Source organism: Brachionichthys hirsutus, chromosome 12 (genome assembly GCF_040956055.1).
Source record: "Brachionichthys hirsutus isolate HB-005 chromosome 12, CSIRO-AGI_Bhir_v1, whole genome shotgun sequence".
NCBI classification, from domain to species: domain Eukaryota; kingdom Metazoa; phylum Chordata; class Actinopteri; order Lophiiformes; family Brachionichthyidae; genus Brachionichthys; species Brachionichthys hirsutus.
Genome location: NC_090908.1, coordinates 4599474 through 4616205, shown reverse-complemented (window position 1 = coordinate 4616205; position 16732 = coordinate 4599474). Strand labels below are relative to the sequence as shown.

Sequence of the window (16732 nt, the reverse complement as noted above, 5' to 3'; positions counted from 1 at the left end):
AAGAAGGTCACGGTCACTGATGAGACTGCAGCTGAGAAAACGTCAGCCATCTCTGAAGAAACAGGAGCCTCTCTGGACCTGGACGCTGGTTCCCGGATGAAGGACTACAACGCTGCAAGAAATAAAGGCAGAAAAACATTTGAGAAGGAAATGCAGAGACTGTTGGCTGACAAGTCTCCCGAGAAGAAAGTTTTGCAACGCGTGGGAGGTGAAAGAAAATGGATGGAGGATTGGATATGTGAGGATCCCACGCTCCTTACTGCTCAGATCCAGCATGCCAGGCAATACGAGAAAAGGGTAAGGGTGCCATTGTTAAACCCTTTAGATTATTTAAAGCCTCCAAAATTAGAGTGCTTACGCGGGGCCGGGTCACGTAAGAGACCGCTACACCCTGCGCCGGTCCTTGCGCCGGTCCTTGCGCCGGTCCTTCCGCCGGTCCTTCCGCCGGTGTCGAGGCTCCCTCGGTGTGCGGCGGGGGGCCAGCAGCACTGTGCCGCATGTCGCTTCCAGCCTGCCACCTAGGGCGGGACAAACGCGATTGACATCGAGGAGAAGCCAATCACATAACTTGTTTTTGGTTCGTCAGCCAATCGGGGTGCGTTAGGGCAGTCCTGCCGATATCCGTGAACATGTTTGGTTGCAGTTTATTGAACAGGTTTGTTTTTCAACGTTTACGGTAGTCAACCACCCGGGGAGGATGAAGCGCTTTGACACGGTAAGTTTGACTCTTTATATTTGCGTCATGCTAGCTAGCACAATGGAACGATAGCAACACATCGACGTTTATTCCCTCCCAGCTCGAGGGGCGACGGGTTTCATTTACACGCCCCCTCTCGATGCAGATGATCGGCTTCCTGTCGTAAAGATAGCCACGATAGTAGAACACCCCGGGGATGTTATTAAAATGAATCAAGCATCCATATTTGTTGTTACAGAGGCCGAACGCGGGTCATGATGTGACCCGGATGCAGACACACCTGAGCCCTGTGAAGATCTGAGGAGATGATCCCAGAGGCCACCGCTGCAACCAGGTTGGCTGGATGGATGGACTCTTTATAGATCAGCATCGGAGACATTTGTTACCGGGCCGCACAGAACGTTTGAATTGTTCCCATTTGTGAACAAATCTGGTGAATCGAGCCCGTCCTGCTTCCATTTCTAACTTCCTATTGAAGCGGGATTTTCTGCAGTGACCGTAACTAAAACCAAACTATGGAACAGGCTGGACCTACGGGACACACCTCGGCTGCCATTGTCTTCCACTACCCCTCATGGGACACACCTCGGCTGTCATTGTCTCCCACTACCCCTCATGGGACACACCTCGGCTGTCATTGTCTCCCACTACCCCTCATGGGACACACCTCGGCTGTCATTGTTTCTCATCGAGGGGTAGTGGGAGACAATGTCCCACTTACCCCTCATGGGACACACCTCGGCTGTCATTGTCTCTCATCGAGGGGACAATGGGTAGTGGGAGACAATGTCCCACTTACCCCTCATGGGACACACTTCGGGTCTCCCGTTACCCCTCGATGGGACCGGCTCGTTGCAGAGAAACAAGCTCAGGGCTCCCACTAACTTGATCGATTGCTGTAGAAATGATCAGGTTTTTCTCCTACGTTTAATGCACTGACTGTGAGTCGCTATATTTCAAAATAAACTTCATCAGCGCAGTCACTTGAATCGAGTTTTTTATTATAATTATGTCTTATTAGAAAGGATTTTTGGTCTAAAATAAATTATATTGTTTACAGAGTTGTTGATTATTAATTTATGAACAAAATGTTGTTTATTGTCTGTTGATGTTTGCACTTGACATAAGACCCCACTGCGGATGATTTATTATTAGACTACGCCAGGACGGCTGCGTCATTAACGATTATCGAGCAAATGAAGGCCGGTCCGTGAAAATATTGTCTCAATGAAACCGGGCCGTGGCGCAAAAAAGGTTGGGGGACCCCGCTACACCATACTACAAACATTTTCTGCTCAAAGGGGTCGGTAGAAGTTCAAAGAACTTATTTAAATCACACCCCTAATTCAAACTGTACATCACTCATGAGTTCATTCTACATCTTGAGCATACATTTCCTGAATGCAGACCCCCCCCTTCCTATGCAATAATGCTGGGGAGGGGGGTGCTTTCCAAGGAATTGCATGTCGTACAAATAATATTAAGCTTGAAACAAAAGACAAACTGAAAATGATTAACTGATGATGATGATGAATATATTTATTAGATAGAATGTTAGAGTACAAATACAGTCAAACAGTAGCATGTATTACAGTACAAATACAGTCTAACAGTAGCATGTATTACAGTACAAATACAGTCAAACAGTAGCATGTACTACAGTACAAATACAGTCAAACAGTAGCATGTATTGTAATACGTGTCTAAGAGGAGCACTTCAAAAAAGCCCTTGCGGTCTTGTTTCCGTTGAAAGTCCTTCGTACATAAATCATCGACATTTAACAATACCAATAAAAATAAAACCAATATTAAATTACTCAATTGATGCAAAATAACAATAGAAAAATAAAAATAATTTTACACCACAGATGCAAACTAACAATACATTTAAAATAAATTACACCACAGATGCAAAATGACAATGAATGACAATAAATGACAAAGACACTTAATATGTGCAACGAACTCATGAATAAGAAGGCAGTTTTGAGCCGGAACATTGGAGGTTACCTCAACTATGGTTAATTTCTTCCTTTGCATATTTGTGCAGAAGGTAATTTTTATCAAGGTTTTTGAATTGCAGCAATATTTTTGTCCTCATGAAACCTCTATTCAAATGTCATTTAACTGTGTGTTTCTGACTTCTCAGCAAGAACTCTCACGATGCAGCGAAGTCCTCTGGGGCGGTCGATCATTCAGAGGATGACTCTGGGAATGAGAACAGACAGAAGCGTGAGGTCAGTGTTTCTTTCCTTGAAGTAATTACCGGTATGCTGCATTTTGTCTGGAAATGATCAAAAAGGCTCAGAGATCTGTTGGCATGAAGAGGACTGAAGTACCTAAATGACTCTAGGATAAGCTAATTAATAATCAATTGATTTGCAAAGTTCTTCCATGCAATAAGTCCATTCACCCATTTGCACTTGGCCTGTTTAACATCCAGCAAGCTGGGCGTTCTTCTGCCGCCGTGCACCTGCACCTTTACTGTCATGCCTGTCGCATTATCTCAACCCACAGAGAAGGAAGAGAGCCCACAAGGGCTCAGAGAATGTCACACGCAAAAGTGCCAAAACCAGCCCCAGCAGTGGTAGCAAGCCGAGAGGCAGACAAGTTAAACAGAGGAACGTCGAAGCTGTCACCCTTTTTGAGGTGGTCACCATGGGCAAGAGTGCCATGCAGGTGAGATGAGCGTATCCTGAATTGTGATGGCACTGATTACAATGCCTTATTTTATGTATTTAAACTCAAAACTTTTCATAGAAAATTTTCTAATGTCTGACAAACCTCTTCTGTCTGACCTGAGTTTTTGGTTTTTCTCACTAGTGGTAGAGAAATCACTATTTTGCCCTTGTCTCTAGTGAAAGATCAGCTCTCGATCATTCTGTTTAAAGGGTTAAAAAACGTCAATATTCCAGTTCTAGTTAAAACAGCCCAATAAACAAATGAGGATAAGTTGGTATCAGGTGATATATTTTGACTGGACCTCAGACATTAACCAGGATACAACCCATTGGCAGAATATTAATATTACTATATAAGGTTCCATTCCCATTACCGGACTCGGTTCTAATTTTGTCAGCTTGATTAGAAACGAATGAATGAATTAGAACTACAGGTGGTCCTCACTTAATGATGGCGTTACGTTCCGAAGACCCCGCCGCTAAATGAAACCCCCGTTGACAGACAAGTTCGCTGAAAATTTGGTGGTCAATTTTGTACAATATTTTCATACGTATGGGCAATTTATACTGGACATATTGATCCTGGTATATATATATATTTATTTTTAGACCGTATGTGTTGTGTTGGGTATGCCTTCAGGTGATTTTTCTTTACGTTGATAACGTCGTTAAGGGAGGGACCATCTGTATCAGATTTCTTGTAGCGTGTGAGTGTGAGTCGGTTGTCTCTGTGTGGCTCCACGATGCGCTGGCGACATGTTCGGGGTGTACCCCTGCTTCTTCTGTTTGTTGCCACGCATCTTACCGGAGAGTCAGAACTCACGCTCGGCAATGCTACGAGTTCAAATTTGACATTTATTGTTTGGCGAAGCAAGTTGTCAGTTCTGAGGAGGCCAGATTCGTTCCCATTTCAGCTCGATGTAAGCATGAATGTGAACCGTCAAGAAGGGGGGGCGACGTGATCAAAGCAAAGCGTTTGAACCTGACGGGCTCTCGTGTGGTCTGGGCAGGTGGTGATCGATGATTGGATCCAGGCTTACCGGGCAGACAGAGACTTTTCCCTCCTCAGTCTCATCAGCTTCTTCATCCAGTGCTCCGGTTGCAAAGGTAAGCAGAGAAAACACACACACACACACAATCAGGTCTATGCATACCTGCTGTCCTTCATAGGTGTGGTGACAGCAGAGATGTGTCAGAATGAAGAAGACCGCGATGTCACGAGCAAGATGGTGGAAGACCTGGATGATGTAAGAGGGCTTCAAACTGAGCTTGTTCGTGCATCCCACGGTGCTTCGACACGTAACGCTGTGTGTCTGTGTGTGTGTTTCAGGTCTCCCGGCTCCAGTATAAGAGGTTTCTGGCCTTCCCATGGATCCTCACGGTCACGTGGCCCATGGATACAGTCAGTCGTGACTTTCTGCTTGTTTTTGAATGTATTCATTCAGATAAGGAATGTGAAGATGTAGCCTCAAAGTGTTTTCTCTCCTCCCTCCCTCCGCTGTAGGATGATGTGGAGTATCCCCTGATCCAGTCGGGACCGTACGGCCGCTGGTTTCACTCCGAGTTCTGTGATTTTATTTCCCTGCTGGTGGCTCAGTGTCAGCACAGCGTCATGTTCGACAGCTATCTGATGAACGCTCTCATCTCACTGCTCACTGAACTGTCCGACTCTCATGTACGAGCATTCAGGCACACCTGCACGCTAGCAGGTAAGGAAAGACGACACACTCGGGCAGATGCAAACCCAAACCGTGAACTAATGCGCACCTTTTGATGTGGATGCTGCCGACAAGGCGTGAAGCTGCTGAGCTCTCTGGTGGGAGTGGCTCAGAGTCTGAGTGTCAGCGTTGAAAACAGCCAGAAACTGTACGAGGTGCAGAAGACGAGGACGACGAGGCAGAAAAGCCCACTACAGAAGAAGATCACTGAGGTTAGTCCAGGTCACTTTTTGCTCTGCAGAGAGCGAGGCGTACTTCCTGTGTGTCTTTATGTCTCTACTTGTGCACTTCAAGCTGCAGGAGAAGCGCGTGGAGATAGAAAGCATCATGGACATCATCTTCAAAGGGATTTTTCTCAAAAGATACCGGTAAGTGTTTCTGCCTCAGCTCAGCTTCAGCGTGTGCGTGAGAGCGTGAACGCAGCACATTTGATCTTGTGCGTTTGCCCGTGCAGCGACGTGCTTCCAGAAATCCGCTCTATTTGTGTTGAGGAATTGGGTTTGTGGATGAAGCTCTACAGTTCTGAATTCCTCAACGATAGATGCCTCAAATACATGGGCTGGATGATGTTTGACAAGGTGAACAAAAATACAATGTGAAGTCAAAAAGAATTAGATGGAGATGCTCTGCACGCTCTACAATGATCTCCGCGTTGACATACATGCACGTCGCCTTTCAGATACCGGATGTGCGCCTCAGGTGTGTGATGGGTCTACAGGGTTTGTACGGAGATCCTCTGCTACGCCCTAAACTTGACTTGTTCACCAGCCGCTTCAAGGTAAACGCCTCCTTTTAAAGCTGTCTGTGTGCTATGGCCACCAGGGGGCAGTCATTAAATTATATACAGTAGTCCCTCGATATAACGCGGTTCATCTGATCTTTTTAATGCAATTTTGCATGTTTTTTTTTACCGAGCTTGAACTGCATTGTGTTCTGCTGCAGCACAGCCACGTCAAATCAGGAGAGAATGGACCTTCCAACAGTAAAGATTAACAGTTAACACAACTTATTATTGATACACACAAAACAGAACAGGCTGAATAAATATAACAGCTACGTGTTTTTAGATATTTGGGGCTAATTCCATGTTTTTACGCTGTTTGCTAACTTACCAAACATCTGTCCTCTCACACAAACTTCATGACGGAAGAAAATGACGCGTCGAGTTGAGCGTTTTGATAGAATTCAAGAAAGGGACCAGAAATGTTCCAAGCGATTATGAGATAGCCAAAAAGCCTTTTGGCTTCAACGTGTACAATATAACGTGTGTGGTAAAAGTTTACAGCCTTAAAACATATATAATAACTGTAAAAAAATAAAGCTGACTACTTTGCGGATTTCGCCTATTGTGGGTTATTTTTAGAACGTAACCCCCGCGGTAAATGAGGGACTACTGTACTCGAGTGAAAGTTGTGTTCTACTTAGACGTCCAGTAAACAGACCAGCAGCACATCTGGAGATAAGAAGCCTTTAAGAACATAATGGAACATTAGCAGTTAGCAAGCTCATACAGAGAGGTAAAGTTGGATTTAAATTAATCAGGTGATGATAAATGATCAATACTGTCTGGGACTCTTGCATCAACTAAAAGGGTAATATCTCAATGTCCTCTGTGACCTGTGTTTCTGCAGATCTGGAGCTCACGTACGCTGTGGGGTTCAACACAGCAAACATAATATTGTTTTATATGGTGCATTGCTTTTGCTTAAACTACCAACATATGGCAATTTAAATCGGGGTTAACCTCAAACATGTACAGAAATAAAGTTCTGCATAAACATTAATGCAACAGTAATTTTAACACAAAAATATCTTGCTGGTAAAAAAGGACAGGGAACAAGTGACTACTCTTACTTAATGCTCCTGCTCACTTGGGTCAAACATTTAAACCGTCTGTCAGCCACTGCAGAAATGAAATTCATTGTTACTACCTAGAATATGTCTAGATATGTCTGCCAGTCCAATTTAGAATTGATTTTAAGATTTTACTGATCCCTTTTAAAGCTCTTATGGGTCGGGGCCCAACTTATATTTATGATTTATTAGTGTTATATGAGCCCCCCCACAGCCTGAGATCCCCAGGTCGAGGATTTCTGGTGGTTCCGAAGTCGAGGTTAAAATCTAAAGGTGACCGAGCATTCGCCATCAGGCTCGGCTTTGGAACGACCTGCCTGAAAATATACGGCTTGCAGATTCTATAACTTCTTTTAAAACACTTCTAAAAACTTATTTATATAGACTGGCTTTGAACTGCTGGTGTCCTCTGTTTTATTTATTTCATTTGTTTTCATTTATTATTATTTTTTTTTAACATTGTTTTATTATTTTATGGTTCTTGCTGGGTACCTTGTCTCATCAATGTCCCTTGATGCCACTGTTGCTTTTAAAAATCTGTTTTGCACTGATTTGCTTATTATGTATTTTTTGTTTGTATGGTTCTTGTTTATTTATCTTTTTTGTCTGTAAAAGCACTTTGTGAATTTTATTTCTAGAATAGTGCTATAGAAATAGAGCATATTATTATTATTATTATTATAGACACATGTGCTCCTGTAGGCTAACACTCCTGGATGCTACCGGATTGTCTTCCAGGACCGGATGATCTCAATGACCTTGGACAGGGACAGTGAGGTGGCGGTACAGACTTTGAAACTCCTGGTTCTCATCTCCAAGTGAGTTGCCAGCCCGTTTGTTCTGCTTCCAATTTTCCAAGTGTCCTTCCAATTAGCCTCCAACATCCGTGTGACTCCTCAGAACATGTGACGACGCTCTCCGTCCGGAGGACTACAAACAGCTCCTCCAGTTTGTTTACTCCTCTCAGCGCCCCCTAGCGGCCACTGCAGGAGAGCTGCTTTTTGCTCGGTAGTGTATATCACTTAAAAAAACAAAAGCAATTTCTGTTTGACTAATTATTGTCTTTGTCAGGCTTCCCAACATCGCCGGGCCTGCGTGTGACACTCGGGAAGAAATGAACGAGGACGAGGTCCGTACACGGCAAACGCTCGCCCGACTGAAGGCTCTGCTGCACTTCTACCAGGAGTCAGAGGTGCGTTCACTTCTCACCGAGATGCTGCGTGTCGTGTTCCAGGACTCCATGACGCTGAACTAACGCGTCCTGTTGGACACTTTCAGCTGCACCAGCACGTGGTGTATTTGGTGGACAGCCTGTGGGACTGTGGCGGCGCTCTGCTGAAGGACTGGCCCACTCTCACTTCTATCCTGCTGCAGGACGACTCCTCGCGCCGTGCAGGTAGCGGTGATGTGGCTCCTGGCTGGGATTACACGCCGTAATCCAGGAGGATTTCCTTGGATGTAGTGCTGCTCAGATGATTTTTGAATATTAATGTGATTTCATAAAACGATGTAGAGCATTACGAGGAAAATGTTACCCCATGTGTTGATTAATAGATCTAACCAAAGCAGGATTGCTCTCTAAAGACTGTCACATGCATTAAGTCTGCAGACGTGTGTGTGTGTGTGTGAAAGCAGGTCTTACTCAGGCAGAACAGGCTTTTCTTGTGGAGGTTCTGGTGGCATCAGTGCGTCAGGCCACAGAGGGACCAGCGCTGGCTGGAAGGAGCGGAGCGAAGAAGGTCGGTACGATCCTCCTTCCACTCTGAAATGCTATATTGTCATAATTTAAAAAAAAAAGAAACCAACTCTGCTTCATCGTCTTTCAGGTACTGAGCGTCAGGGAGAAGAAAACTCTGGTCGATGACGGTGCTAAACTCACGGAGCATCTCCTCACGGTACTTCCCAAGTTGCTGTCCAAGGTATTTATCCGCCACGTGGCTGTTGTGATGAGTCGGCTTGATTTCTGTGCTGCACGGTGGATTCAAGGAGTCATGCTGAGGTGCTTCTTGTGCAGTTCTCCGATAGCTGTGAGGTTGTTGCCTCCCTGCTGGAGATTCCTCAGTACTTCCACTCTGAGTGTCCCGACGCTGAAAACATGCAGGTTTGTGTCCCAACAACAACAACAACAGGATGGATTCAATAAAACAATCTGATTATTTGACACGGTTGCTTCATTTTTTTAATAGTTTCTAACACTGAAATGTTAAAAGTAGTTGCGCTGTGAAATGAAATGTTTCTAATTAGAAAAATGTTCCTTTTCTGATTAGCCATTATCTGTTGCTCGTTGCTTTTCTTTGGTCATTTATCATGTCGTCTGTATAAATACCAGCAGAACCAAATTAAAAGTGTCAAATGTGTGTGTTTTGTAAAAACAAACACAAAATTCTATTTGCATGTGATGGAGAGAAACCTCTTTAACTAAACATAACTAATCAGTTTTCAGATTCATCTTGATATTATTGATGCATGTAATCGAGTGTTTGCTCGACCGTGTAACGGTTTCCTTTTTGTCGCGATGGCCTAGACTAGAGTGTTTTTATTGGCTGGATGTGTGTTTAGATGCTGTGATTGGTTCCAGCTGTGATTGGTTCTGGTCTCTCCTCAGGCCGTGTCCAGCCTGATGGAGGAGATGGCCGCTGTTCTGGAGCTCCACCCGGGCTCTGCCGTTCTGGAGGCGGCTGCCCGCACCTTCGTCAGTCTGTGTGGGGCGCCGCCTGCTGGCTGCGCCGTCGCTCAGGCTGCCAGAGACGCTCTGGTCCAGCGCTGGGTGGACAAACTGACGGCGCTGCTGGGGGGCTCACTGGAGGCGAGGGCCACTGATCAGATCAATGCACCCCTAAAGGGGTTCAGAAGTATTTAAAGGATCACCCGATAGTTATGCTACACGCAGTAATGCACAGCTTGTGGCGGTATTCTCCACTGTTTGACATTTCATACATCAGATCGCGTAATCAGAAAGCAAACGTGCCACACAAACAAAGAACAAAGGCCTTCATTTGTCTTCATATTTCCTGTTTTCCTGTTCTAGGAGGACATTTTTTCTGCCGATGAGGAGAAAACTGGAGAAATTGTATCCGTGCTGAAAAAACTCCGAGCTTTTCACAAGTGAGATTTGAATGTAGTTCCCGGTGCCGTTTGAGCCCCGCAGCGTTCTGCCAGTGATGCGTGCTTGTTGTTATACACTGTTTTTATTTGTGTCAGCTGTCATGACCTCTCCCAGTGGAACCTGTTTGAGCTGTTGTCTCCTCTCCTGACTGTGGAGGGCAGCCTGGGAGGAGCCCCGCCGGAGGTGGGAGCATTGAAACTCTGCAGCTTCAAAGCTTTACAAGCTTTTTTGGATTTGTGTGCCTTCCATCTTTTTCCAATTGTTTCTCTGTGCTTTGTTTTTGTCTGATAGGCGCTGCTGGAGGTTCTTCAGTGTCTGTCTTACTCCATGCTCTGGTCGCTCAGCCTGAGTGGGGAAACCCTAACCTCCAGAGTGAGTTACAGTAGCTCGAGTGTAAAGATGTAGAAATCTCAATTAGAAATATGCAGTGCTGTGTCTGTGGTTTGTGTTTGACAGTGGGCTAAGAATCAACCCCAATAAAATATTATTTGTAAATAGAAGATTTTTTTTTTAATCCTCTTAAATAGTAACATTATTAGATGAAAGTATGACGTGCGGGTTTGGTATTTTAGCAGGCATAAATCAATATCGACTAGAAAAGCACTCAGAGAGCGCAGACCTCCGCCGAGCAGCTCATTCCCAATTGGATTCACACCGTCCACATGCTGATCTAGATCATCACCAAAAGGTTCTAAATTGTTCCTGGTATCTTTATACACCAACCATGAAAAGTAAACGTGAACAAATTTTGAATCTGTAAATGGGGTTTCAATGTACAGACTCCATTATGGATCCGATCCGGATGAAATTCGATGGTGAGATAGAGACCCCCTCCCTACATGACTGTGTCATTCCATTCCATAAACATTGGTCAATAATCAACCGAGATAATGAGGAACAAATTGTTCAAGCTCGATTGACTGCAATGTTACCGAAAAATTTCAAACTGATCCGGAATCCAGGATCTCTTCTGGATCATCACCAAAATGTAATAATCTGTTCCTGGTAACATTCCCAGCATGCCCTGCAAATGTAATCCAGATCAGGCCAGGGAGTTTTGAGTTATCTTGCTAACAGACAGACAGACAGACAATAATAATATAATAAGCTAGGAGTCTTGAGTATCCTAATAATATATATAGGCTAATATATCATATTGTGAGTGCTTAAATTGATCAATTAGTTGACTGACAGAAAATTAATTATAAAATTTCTAAAATTTTAAGCATAATTCACCGATTTGAGCGTCAAATCGCCCCCCCCAGCAGGGTGTGTGGGCGATGCAGATGACGGGCGGGTGAAGAGTTGCTCTCTGATCGGTGTCCGTCCCTTATGACGTCCTCTTTGTGTGTGCTTTCTTGTGCTAGGACAAAGCTGTGTCCCAGAGGTCTCAGCTGCGTCTCTTCTGTGAACGGGGCCATCGCTGTCTCTCGCACGCAGACCGCCGTGTGCGGCATCAGGTCGGACGAACAGGAAGTTCAAGCTGACTTCCTCCAGCCTTTCTAACGTGCTCTCTGCTCTCTGCTCGCTGCTTTAGGCCTTCCTGGGTGTCTGCGACGTTCTGACGGCTCACTCCTACCAGCTGCACGTGTGGGATCCCCCATCCTTCGGTCCGCTGCTCTACACTCCCAGTCCCAAACTGCAGAGGGCGCTGTTGGCTTTCGTATGCACGCATGTGTTTGTTGGACCAGACTCGGATGGTCAGGGCAGTGGTGAGAGCTCGGCCTGCTTCTATTACACCTTCAGACAAACATGTTTTTGTTTAGTGTGGTTTTACACAAGGATTTAAGTTTGTTTATCTTTGCATCAAATCTTTGCTTTTATGTAATTGAACACACCCTCTAGTACAAATACACAAAGAATGTATTATTTAATTAAATGGGAGAATTTGGCTCTTATGTATTTTGATATTTTAATTAAGTGTTTTTTAAATAATTAATTAATGAATCGATGGATTATTATTCAGTTGGAGTATTTTCTTATGTTTTACAGATTCTTAAGAATATCTGATTTCCTTTTCAACACTTTTTAATGAAGTTTATTTTTTTGTGTGTGATATATTTGTGAATCTTAGAGGTGACCAGAAATGGAGAATCATGACATCCTCCTAAGACGTACTGGTGGACAGTAATGCACTAAAACTGCACTAAAACCATTGCATTCAAATTCCTCCTTCTAAAGTACAAAAATATCTGCAGCAAAAAGTATTTAAATACTCAGTTTTCAGAAGAATGCCCCCTGTGACTCATTTTATCACATTTTTCATCATTAGATTTTTAAAGCCGGCACATAAACACTCATTTAACGTTTTACTGGAAGCTTCCAACTTGGACCGGCATCCGTCCGTGGGATGAATCCGGATGAATCCGGATGAATCTGAGTGAATGAGAGAAGAGAAAAAGTTCTTGAATTTGTATGGGTTTCTAGATTTTCCTGTAGTCTTTACCGGTACTTATATATACATATGCCACTTTCATTTGCAACCATATTCATTTTATTTTTTATTTCATGAACATATTTTCTTTGTTCGTACTCTTTCAGATTGAGATTTCACAATTATCAGACAAATGCTGTGGATAGAAAAAAGGGACAAAAACTCTCTCTAAAATGTGGTGGAGTAAAAGTATGAAGTAGAAAATTAAAAAGTACACATTTAATCAAGTACTAATTGCAGTTATTGAATAAAGGTACTTCATTGTCTTTGCCTCAGGAGAGCCTTGTCTGAACAGTTTAGACGAGAATCCTGCTCAGATAAATGTCCCGATCGTCGTCTATATTTTTTACAGCGGTGTGCCGGACACACTCGGTAGATGGCAGTCTGTGTCTGTGGGGGCGCACGCAGCACGCTTCAGGGCCATGAGTTGAGCATTGATTCAGTGCTGCTGGTCACCGTGGTTACAAACATGCAGATTTTAAATGCACAGCCACGTATCTGGCTTAAAAGCTGCTGACTGTAAACGGAGTCTGATGTCCAACCTGGCCTGGAAATTGACCCTCACTTACAAAAGAAACTTTATTCCCCTCAGACCGAGACACGCTTGACTAATTTGTATGAAAGGATCTTGGCTTTGTTTAATGGAAGTGAAGCCGCTTGTAAATTTATGGCCGCACTGCATTTCCATCTGGAGCAAAATGAGGGCAACAAGATTGTTAAATGGAATTCTCCTTTTGAAAGTCTTGCAGGGTGAACCCGTGAATTCATGCGTGGCTGTCTAGAACTAGAATATTTTATTACCTTCACCAGAGCTGCGACTTTCAGAGACGTATTACATCCAATCGTGGGATAGTCCAGAGAAGTCGATAGCGGTCCTGGTGGGAATCCCTTAAATGTTCAACCAAATCCAATATGGGATTATTGGTTTTTGAACATGTAATAAAAAGCTATTGTTTTATTGGATTTGCCTGGTAATAGTTTTGCTATAGAGACGGTGGATCAGAGATCACTCCGAGGGCGAGGGCACCGAGTTAAATCATCAAATCAAATCTTTCCGTCAGAAAATGCCATTAACTCTGTTTTATTAGCCTTGAGAAAGATTGAAGCCACATGGTGTCACGACCGTAACTCCAGTCGTGCTATCTTTGATTCCCACCTGCTAAAGCCATTGTCCTGGAACACGCTGGAACTCTCTCCCGCCTCTGCTTTGTTCTGTCCCGATTTCTCATGATTGATCGCTCGTCTTCCGTTCCCTCGCTCGCTGCCGCTTCACCTCCAACCACACATCTCAACGCCATCCGGTTCCCTCAGTCGGCGAGGAAAGGCTGGAGGACTGTCACAGGCGAAGACGTCTACTGTCCGCGTACTGCAAACTGATAGTACATGGAGTACTGGAGATCAGCATGGCAGCTGAGGTCTTCATGTACTACGTCAAGGTACACGTTCACTCAAAACAATATTTTGTCAAAATAGATGAGTGTCGTACTAGTACTGCAAATACTAGCTCAGTGCAGTACTGGTAGTATAGTTACTAGTTCAAGTACTACAAATGCTAGAGCGGTATTAGTACTACAGATCCTAGAGCGGCACTAGTACTACATATCCTAGAGCGGTTCTACATATGCTAGAGCGGTACTACTGCAGATTCTCGAGTATTACTGGTACTACAGAATCATGCCTCCTTCCTGTGTACTCCTTCAGTACTGTAACGCCTTTGGGGACATCATGAAGGAGTTGATGAGCAGGACCAGACAGCTGGATAAGATGGAGAGCGCTCGGATGCTCCTGCTCTGTCTGCAGCAGGTAGAGCAGCTTCACACAATACACGACTGCATACTGCTGAACATTGGAAGCCTTGTTGTGTAATTTAGCTGGTACTCATTTAACGATGACTCGGAGTTACGACGGGCTTTCCGAAATGTAAAAGTATGTGTTTAGCGACAACAAATCGTTGTTACGATGAGCGGAACGCACCGGCAGCGGAGGCATGAGTGAGTGCGTACATATGTACTGTATAAATGGCCGATACGTATGCAAATATACAAATATTTTCATTCACCGATTCATTTTCATGTCCGCTTTATCTGTGTTTCCGCGTTCACGGGTGTTTCTGCAGCCTATCCCGGCGAAATCGTTTATAAATGTGAAATCGATCAGATGCTTTCAGGAACCAAATCCGACACGTTCACATCGCTCACTGCAACAGATGTATTTTCCACATTCAACACAAAATGCTGATTCATCAGTTAAGGTCGTGTTTTGTCACATTTACACAAACTATCGTGAAACTGTTGCATTTATCTAAACTGCTCTTGTTTGATTGGCTTGATGCTAACTTCTGATTTTACCAATAAACACTATAAATAATCTAAACTTTGCTGCTCCACACACGATAACCATCCTTTCCTTCATCCCTCCCAGCTTTTTACTCGACTTCAGCGAGAGCAGGAGAGCGGCAGTCGGGCTCAGCCGGGAATCCAGACCTTCACTAGCATCAAAGAGCTCGCCAGGCGGTTCGCCCTCACTTTCGGAGACCATGTAAAGTTCCGTGAGTGCGTTGTCGTGATCCACAGGTCAGCCCGAGCTCGTTTCTCGTCACATGGGTTTAATATTTGAGTGGTGTTTGTGCTTAAACTTTTTATTTGTGTGTTAATATGAACAGGAATGGCATCGAGTTTGTATTTCAGGAGTTCAGTCAGACCCCAGAAACACCGACGCCCCCCTACCTCCCCTACCTGACCATTCTCAGTGAGTTTTCCAGCAAACTGCTCAAACCAGACAAGAAAACGATGTAAGTGCTGCGCAGCGCGTTGATTTACAGACGGTGTGATCCTCAACGCGCCTCTTTGTAACTCTATTCGTCTGTGCAGGTTCTCCTACCTGCAGAAACACACCGCGGAGCACATCGTCGACCTGGGGGAGGAGTGCTGGCAGCCACTGGCCTACTATCGTGCTTCTCTATTGGCTGCAGCCGAAGGGGAAGACGCCGCGTCCTACGTCAGCTCTGACAGAAAGCTGGGTATGCCCAATCGCTCTCCCCACGCCAAGCAACAAGCGGAAGGTAGCAATACCAAAAGAAAGCAGGTTTCTGTCCTTACTGTGCCGAAGCGCCACGTTTACCAGGCGACTATCTTTGCAGGAAGCAAGTCCCCTTGCTTGTTCAGCCCTGCTGACTCCAAAATCAGAGTTCAGAGGCAAAGCTTCAGTCCAAGGTGAGGCTCGCATTCATAATCTTATCTATTGTCTTCACTAAAGTTGTCCAGCAAACCATTAACCTCATCTCACTCCTCAGCCACCCAGAGAAGACGGCTGATATGGATCCATTTCCTGTCCTGATGGACCCTCGGGCACGCCTGAACGTGGCGGCGTCTGTCATCAGCACGGGCAACGAGGACGATGGTGACACCGTGGAAGTTGAAATTTAACTTTTGCTTTTTCTTTTTTAAATGTCATTGTTTCACGGTGGTTGTAGCAGCCTCCCACTGGGATCAATAAAGTATTCTGATATTCTAAAGCACAAACAAAAAAGGCCAGATTCTTTACAAGTCACAAACTTCTGGATTCCGTGTGAATGCAGCACGCTTTGTGTTATAAGAGGTCATACGTTTTATTCTTTATTGTTTTAGTAGACTGTAGCTTCTACTACTGTTAATGGTCATATGTATATATTATTGCTGCTGTTCTGTATCTCTACCTTTCGACCCGTCTCCAGCATTGTTCTCTCAGGGTTTCATTCTGCTTAGGCAGCTTCTCCTCTTGCTCATGAGGTAACTCAAACTTGGGTGCTACATGATTAACCTTTACATGGTTAACGTCTAAGATGGAAATGTTTTGGTGGAGGCTGATCGACCTGTTGATGTGCAGGGCAGGGAGGATAGGAAAGACTTCAGACTTTGGTTTTAGACGTCACATTTCCAGCTGTGTCTACTCTCCACGATTGAAAGTCGACACCAAGTGATCTGTCTTTTTAACTTTTTGGCTACCCTCTTAGACGGTTTCTTGAAGTACATAATGCATTTTCCCGTTCCTTCTCCTGAATTGTCCTTCTGGGAAATAGTTTGTAAAAAGCTAATGTATTTATTAATTTAAAAGTGTATGTGTGCAGCATCAGTATGGAGACACAGTAGCATCATTCACCAATAAAGTTCTTTTTGTACTCTGGAAGTATTTTATTCCTAGGTATTCGGCCGACACACAACTAGAGTAACATATCGTTACTCTTCATTTAACCAAGCTTTATTC

The 16732-nt window shown here is 44.3% G+C and overlaps 1 protein-coding gene across 1 annotated transcript; it reads left to right on the top strand.

The window, feature by feature from the left end:
• The first annotated feature begins 1002 nt into the window (after nucleotides 1–1002).
• On the top strand, nucleotides 1003–15964 carry si:ch211-269e2.1 (cohesin subunit SA-2). Its single transcript, XM_068746142.1, has 33 exons — nucleotides 1003–1031; nucleotides 2408–2422; nucleotides 2847–2940; nucleotides 3215–3376; nucleotides 4389–4485; nucleotides 4549–4625; nucleotides 4709–4780; nucleotides 4883–5087; nucleotides 5172–5308; nucleotides 5391–5464; nucleotides 5551–5674; nucleotides 5776–5874; nucleotides 7689–7768; nucleotides 7851–7958; nucleotides 8022–8142; nucleotides 8229–8340; nucleotides 8583–8689; nucleotides 8777–8869; nucleotides 8965–9051; nucleotides 9556–9756; nucleotides 9979–10055; nucleotides 10152–10239; nucleotides 10348–10428; nucleotides 11424–11516; nucleotides 11594–11768; nucleotides 12438–12457; nucleotides 13810–13926; nucleotides 14192–14293; nucleotides 14912–15063; nucleotides 15153–15281; nucleotides 15361–15551; nucleotides 15630–15702; nucleotides 15783–15964. Exons 1-33 carry the CDS (start codon nucleotides 1003–1005, stop codon nucleotides 15913–15915), a joined length of 3525 nt encoding a protein of 1174 aa, XP_068602243.1. The 3' UTR covers nucleotides 15916–15964.
• The last annotated feature ends 768 nt before the right edge of the window (nucleotides 15965–16732 follow it).